Below are 7300 nucleotides of genomic sequence, written 5' to 3' on the forward strand. Positions count from 1 at the left end.
TTTTCTTATTTTCTATTTTAAGGATATTTTGTACCTAAAACAATATCACACTCTCATTTCCTACTTAAGCCCTACAGCTCTTTCATTCTGTACCACTTGTTGTTTTTCCCGCCATGGAAATCGACTCTTTCATTCTGTACCACTTGTTGTTTTTCCCGCCATGGAAATCGACTCGCAGAGCATTCTCTTGAGAAAACAAGCTAACCTATGCCTCCTTGGTAACTCTCTTATTGATTTTCAAAATAAAAACACTTTTTTTTGCTACAAAATAAGACCACTAAAAAAAAGAAGGCCTCATCGCACGTGCGAAGTGCGTGTGACGAGACTAGTTAACATTATTCTTATTAGATAAATATATTAATATAGTATCTTAAGTGTAATACATTGGTTCTCCAATTAGATTTAAGACATAAATGGAACTTGATTGTTATTTCAAATAATAACACTATCTTTGTTTTATTGTATAATGTGATAAGGTATTTGGATTTCTTAATTGAAAATACTAAGATACCATGTTTAGGTTTTGTTCATTTCTATTTTATTTTCATATTTATCATTGAAATTATATTTATTTAACACAAATTAAAAAATGCTATCCCCGTAGTTGTAATAAATATTGGGTATTTTTTTCATAAAATTTCACTAGAAAATGTTTATAATTGATGTCACATTTTTATATAAAAAAGAATATTTGATGTCACTTATCAACTTGATAAATGGATTTAAAATTATTAATTTTTCCTTGTATTTTGAAACTAATATAAATATATTAATTATTGTTTTATTCAAAATTAAAAAAATTAGTTTATACATTAATAACTTTTATAGTAGGACAACTTTGGCTTTTTGGTATTGGCTTTTGTCCACCTGCTTTCAGGTAGGTTGTCTGGGAGGAGTCCTCCCTTCCTTAGCTATGTCTCTTGTTTTCTTTAATAAAATCTTATTTCTCTTGAGAACAAAAATGGCTAACATCATTCAAATAATTTTATGTCACAAGACATTATTTTATATATACTACAAATGTTTACCTAACGTGTTAGTGAGCTGCAGGACCTACCCTCACTTACAGCGCGTGAAATTGTTTACATACTAATGAAATGACTGATTCTCTCCAAAAAATAAATTTAAAAATTGCTCCACAAAGAGAGTGAAAAATGGGTTACAATGACCTACTAACTATTGAAAAAGTGTCTTGCGCGTTTAAACATTTTATTTATGCTGCTAAAAAGACAGTTTCTTACTTGAATTTCTTTGATCTTATGATGATACTGATTTAAGTTTAGTCAATCTTATACAATTATTTGGCTTATGTAAATAATTAAGAATTGACACTAACATAAAACCAAAATAATTTTCTAAATTATCATTGTCTTATCCATCTTGAAACTAGATCATGATCATTATCATGACCAGATTCGAGATCATTAGATTCAAAATTATTCTTAGAAAGGATATAACAATAAGATTAAAGTTACACTCAAATTATTTATGATTTTACAAATAATTTTAATGTTGGATTCAAGCTTGAGTGTTTAACAATAACACAAGGAACTCATAACTAAAACCATTAACAGTGTGTTTGGAAAGGCTGGAGGAGAGAGAAAAAGAGGAAAAATGAGAAGAAATGCAATCTTTTTCTCTGTTTGGTTACCATGGAAGAAACCATTTTCTCTGAGCCCACATATTTGCAATCCGCCTAAATTGGGCGGATTTGAAGAGAGAAACTGGTTTAAAAAAATGGGGTCCACATAAATAATATAATATGACATGAAGTTACGTATTTACCTATAACTTTTATACATTTTGTACATTTATATGGACATAAAAGTGGTTTCTCAAAAAAAAAAAAAAAAAAAAAAAAAAAAAAAAAATATATATATATATATATATATGGACATAAAAGTGAAAAACTATATATTTTCTTTTCATTTCCTTCTATATAGCAAACCAAACAAAGGAAAAAGAAATACATTATTCTCTTTTCTTTTCCTCTTCTCTCCTTATTTCCAAACATACACAAGAGAATTGATTTTTTTTTTTTTTTTTCCTTTTCTTTCTTATTTCCTTGCTACTATTCATTTCTTTTCTCTTTTCTTCCCTCATTTGTTACCAAACAAAGCATAAATTATACAACTTGTTTAGCATGTGTTTGAGACATGATTTTTTTTTGTTGGGGGAAAGACATGATCATTAATATTGATTTCATATATATATATATATATATATATATAGAGAGAGAGAGAGAGAGAGAGAGGTACAATATGTACTTCGCAATTTTTTTAAATATAAAATCATGATAAAAAATTAAAATAATTGAAATAAATATTAAAATTTCTATAATTTTTTGGTAATAAAATTTAGTAGGATGAGAATTTTAAATTTATTGAAACTTTGATAATAGAGTTATAACTAAATTAAGCCACTAGAACAATTAATAAGAAATAGAGTTTAAGTTGGAGCATAATTTTTAATTTAATCCAAATTATGTAATAATTTTTTTAATTAAATTAAACTTTCCTAACAATTAATAAGATAAACTAAATTAATAATCAATGAGAGTGTAACTGCATATCATATAGAGAATATAGTCACCACCGCATATCCTTAGTGCGATGGTCACTCTATAAGTATAAGTGTCTGTGAGGTGTTGAGGAAGTAAGGGCCGGAGTTTAAATATCTAAGAGGAAGCTTTACACACACATACACTTATATTAGACTAAAATAAAATTTCTACCTTATATTTAAAAAAAAAGAAAAAAAAAAGAATATAGTCATTTAATGCAATTTTGACCCAACTTTTATTTTATATATTAATATTATGATTTGACTTAAAAGATCATATTTTTATTTAAAATTTTCTCTTATGGTGTTAAGTTATATTTATTTCTTTAAATTAAATACAAAAAATGATATATAATAGTGGTTAATGGGTAATACTAATGGGTGCCCTTAGGGTAATGGTTAATCATCAATTTTAGGAAAGTTTGACACATTTAAAAAAATAAAAAAAATCTATTAAAACATTAATTGTTTTTTCTTTTCCTATAAAAACTTTATTTAAATAGAATGTTAACCATTACCTAAGACATCCGTTAGTATTTTCCATTGTTAATTTAGATGTTCATCCCCTTTCTCGTTTGTTCCCTCCTAAATTTTAATTTATTTGAAAATTTCATATGCCTTTTCCTATTTTCCTATCCGACCAAACTGTTAGACACTAGTGGAAAATAGAGATGTTTGATATATATATATATATATAGGAATTTAGGATAATGGATAATAGCAATTTCCACCAAGCTTAGCTCACTCTCCAAAGAACCGCGTACCGAGACAGGTTTAAAAAAAGAAAAAAAGAAAATTAAAATCTAGTACTAGCAAAACCCACGAATGTTCTCCTTAACATTAAAGTAATGTCCTAACGTGTGGTCGGCGGTCCAGCCGTTAACCCCACGTGTCAATGACTCCGTCAAACTCCCACCTCACCCGCAGTACAATAACGACCATCACTCACCGTTACCGTTATCTTCCGTACAACATTGCCGTTAAGTCCCTCTTCTCTCTCTATAAATACCTTAGACTCTCCTCTTCTGTTCTTTCGAAACTCTCATCTTCAACTTCAACTTCAGCTTCAAACGCCGCCAAACAAAATTCACACACACACACAAAAAAAAAAAAAAAGAAAAAAGTAAACAAAACCCAAAACCCAAAATCAAAGTATTTGACCATTGCTCACGCCGAAGACCCACACAATAGAAAGTCCATTTTTTCTTGCACAAAGGAATTTCAGGTAAGTTACCAATCTGACTAATATAACTGTATACTTTTTAAGTTCTTGTTGTTTTTGCTTTGGGTTGTGCTGAAATGAAACAACTTAAGCTTAGGTTCCATTGGGTTGTTGGAGGGGGGGGGGGGTTTGAGTTTATTGGGGTTTTATAATCTATATTTAGTGAGGTAATTGTAGTTGATTTTCGTTTTTGTTATGCATAGTATTATTATTATATATATATATATATTTTATCATTTCTGTTTTCTTCAATCTTTTTCTTTGATATGTTTAATACCTATGATGCAATTATCAAAATTTTTTTTCTTGGGTTCTGTTTGTGCTAGGATTAATTAATATGATATTAGGTTCACTGCTGAATTTTGCTACTTAAAGCTCTCATCTTCGAAGTTTGCTATCAATTACATTAGTCATCTAAAAAGTTGAATCTGTGTAGCAAAATTATTTATGGGGTATTTATTGTTTAAATAAGAAAACATTTATAAGGCAAGAAAGTTAGTGCTTTGGGGATGATTTCCTAGTTTGCCAGGGTATATGGATGTGCGGATTTTCAAGTATAGGATGGTATGGTAGTGATGTCCATTAAAGTACCCTTCCCATCAAAATTTCTGTTATGGTTTCTTTGATTTTTTCTGTAAGCCAGGAGGTTCAATTTGTTGGTGGCAGTTCCTTTTTGTTCTACAATTATACATGTGATGACATCCCATAAAAAAATTTTCCTCTGCTTAGAATATCTTACAGGACAGATCATTTTCTTTTTTGCACCAATTATAAGGCCATAGATATGCCATCCAGCTTTGTTGTTATTTTAGTTCTCTGTCTCTACCTTGCTTGTTCATGTGTACTTAAGCTCTTCAAATTTTAGTTAGGATATGGTACTTTGTTGAATGCTTGACTTTGCATAAGAGCCGTCACTTTTTTCAAACACAAAATTTGAGGGAGAACTCAGCTTTTTCTTTGTTTGGTGTTGCAGTTTTGATTGTAATCTTGAAGGTAGAAGAGGTTGGGTCCTAAGCAGAAGGTCGTGATGTGCTGATTACTGTTTTTTTAAAGAAGGGCAAAGGGTGATTCTTGCCTGATTTGCTGGACTATTATAAAGGAATCTTATTAGATAAATCTGCTAATGCAGGCCTCATAGCATGGACTCACGCCAGTTATTTGGAATTGGAGTGACTAGTGCCGGCATATCCTTCACATCTTCTCATCCCTCTGTTCCATCAATTCCTAATAGACTACTTGGATCCTTGAAGTTTGATTTTGGAAACTCACCAAACTCACCCTTTTCGTCTCACTTTGATTCTGATAACCTGACTGCTTTAAGTGACGGCCAGGAGCAGCACAGTTCCACAGAGAATCTATCAGGAGTCAGCCCTTCCTGTAATTCTTCTCTTGAAAGCAACAGTTATTTTTATCGGCCAAGGCCTTCTCTAGACTGTCATCAAGACAGTCAAGAGCTCCATTCAGGTGGGACTTGTTTTATACAGGATGCAAATTGTAGCCCGAACATAAAGCACGTTTTACTGGATATAGAAACTGCTTTAATGGGTCCTGATGATAGTGAAGAAGTCACTACAAGGGAAATTAGTATACCAGAGACGCCTGTCCAAAGATCTAGGTCATGGAGTCAGGAACCACAAGGGGTACATGTATTTCACCCTCAGCCATCATTTGTTCCTATGCAACAATCAGTTGAAGTTGTTCATGTAGAGAAACGTCATAAAGCGATGGATGAATTGTCTTTGCAGGGTTTTGCCCAGGGGAATCTTAAGCAATTGCTGACTGCATGTGCTAAAGCTCTCTCTGACAACAGGATGGATGATTTTGATAAGTTGACTGAAAAGGCTAGAGATGCTGTGTCTATCACAGGAGAACCAATCCAGCGTCTTGGTGCTTACATGGTTGAAGGGTTGGTAGCAAGGAAGGAGGCATCAGGGACTAACATTTACCATGCTCTTAGGTGTAGGGAGCCTGAAAGCAAGGACTTGCTTTCATACATGCATATCCTTTATGAAATCTGCCCCTACCTAAAATTTGGTTACATGGCAGCCAATGGGGCCATTGCTGATGCATGCAAAAATGAAGACCGCATCCACATAATAGATTTTCAGATTACTCAGGGAACCCAGTGGATGACTCTCCTTCAGGCGCTTGCAGCACGACCTGGAGGGGCTCCCCATGTTCGGATTACAGGGATTGATGATCCTTTTTCCAAGTATGCCCGTGGTGATGGGTTGGAGGCAGTAGGGAGACGGTTGGCAGCCATTTCTGCGAAATTTAACATCCCAGTTGAGTTTCACGGGGTGCCAGAATTTGCTCCAGATATCACACGGGATATGCTTAATGTCAGGCCTGGTGAGGCCTTGGCTGTAAACTTCCCTCTGCAGCTCCATCACACCCCGGATGAGAGTGTTGATGTGAACAATCCAAGAGATGAGCTTCTGAGAATGATAAAGTCACTTTCTCCCAAGGTGGTCACCTTGGTGGAGCAAGAATCAAACACAAACACAACCCCTTTCTTCCATAGATTTGTGGAAGCTCTAGAATACTACTTGGCAATGTTTGAGTCAATCGATGTCACCCTGCCAAGAAACAGCAAGGAGCGTATCAATGTGGAGCAGCATTGTTTGGCCAGGGATATCGTGAACGTTATTGCTTGTGAGGGAAAGGAGAGGGTGGAGCGTCATGAGCTCTTTGGCAAGTGGAAGTCTAGATTGACAATGGCAGGGTTTCGCCAATATCCGTTGAGCACCTATGTCAATTCTGTGATAAAGAGCCTGCTGAGGTGTTATTCAGAACATTATAATCTAGTGGAGAAGGATGGGGCTATGCTCTTGGGCTGGAAAAACAGGAATCTGATATCCGCTTCTGCTTGGCAATGATAATAGGGGGAGACAGGTATAGAGTTAGTCATGGAAATAAACACTTAATACTTTTTAAAGGTTCTTGATACTGAGATTGTTACATAGTATAGAAGGGTGATATGCTGCAAAATCAGCCATTGGATTCACTATATAATTCTGTGTATTGTTGCCAAGTTTTCCAATGGCTGACTTTTGTGATGATTTTGTATTCCCATTCCACTGAAGCTATCACCTCTGTTCTTTTATACATACTTTGTCATGTCTTTTATTTATGCATATTTTGTTTTATGTTGGAGTTGTATATACACGTGATGCAGGAGTTCTTAAATTAATCATCCTACTCATTGTGACCAATTTTTTTATTTTTTTATTTTTTTTATTTTTTTTATAATTTAAAAAAAAGGTTTTTTATTTATTTATTTTTTTTGAAAATCTTTATTTTTGTTTTTCTGACATTCAATAAGCGCGGAAAGCTCTAAAAATACGAGGATCGATTAAGTTCCATTCACCAGTAAGGCCCCATAACCCATAATAACATTTTTGGCCGTTTTGGTTAATTGTGTTATTGCATTGTATATTTGTATTTTCAAACTTAAGATTTTACACAAACCCACAAAACTGATGAGAATACTCTTAACAAAATCTTATATCTTCT

At 33.2% G+C, this 7300-nt stretch overlaps 1 protein-coding gene across 1 annotated transcript; it reads left to right on the forward strand.

Moving 5' to 3' along the window:
• Positions 1 to 3609: 3609 nt before the first annotated feature.
• Positions 3610 to 6952, forward strand: LOC142640854 (scarecrow-like protein 21). The gene is made up of 3 exons (XM_075815154.1): positions 3610 to 3787; positions 4758 to 4805; positions 4914 to 6952. Exon 3 carries the CDS (start codon positions 4924 to 4926, stop codon positions 6661 to 6663), a length of 1740 nt encoding a protein of 579 aa, XP_075671269.1. The 5' UTR covers positions 3610 to 3787; positions 4758 to 4805; positions 4914 to 4923; the 3' UTR covers positions 6664 to 6952.
• The last annotated feature ends 348 nt before the right edge of the window (positions 6953 to 7300 follow it).

Source organism: Castanea sativa, chromosome 6 (assembly GCF_040712315.1).
Source record: "Castanea sativa cultivar Marrone di Chiusa Pesio chromosome 6, ASM4071231v1".
NCBI classification, from domain to species: domain Eukaryota; kingdom Viridiplantae; phylum Streptophyta; class Magnoliopsida; order Fagales; family Fagaceae; genus Castanea; species Castanea sativa.

What these genes read in the sequence shown, in the direction of transcription:
- LOC142640854 (XM_075815154.1), top strand. Translation starts at nt 4,924, where the DNA reads ATGGACTCACGCCAGTTATTTGGAATTGGAGTGACTAGTGCCGGCATA.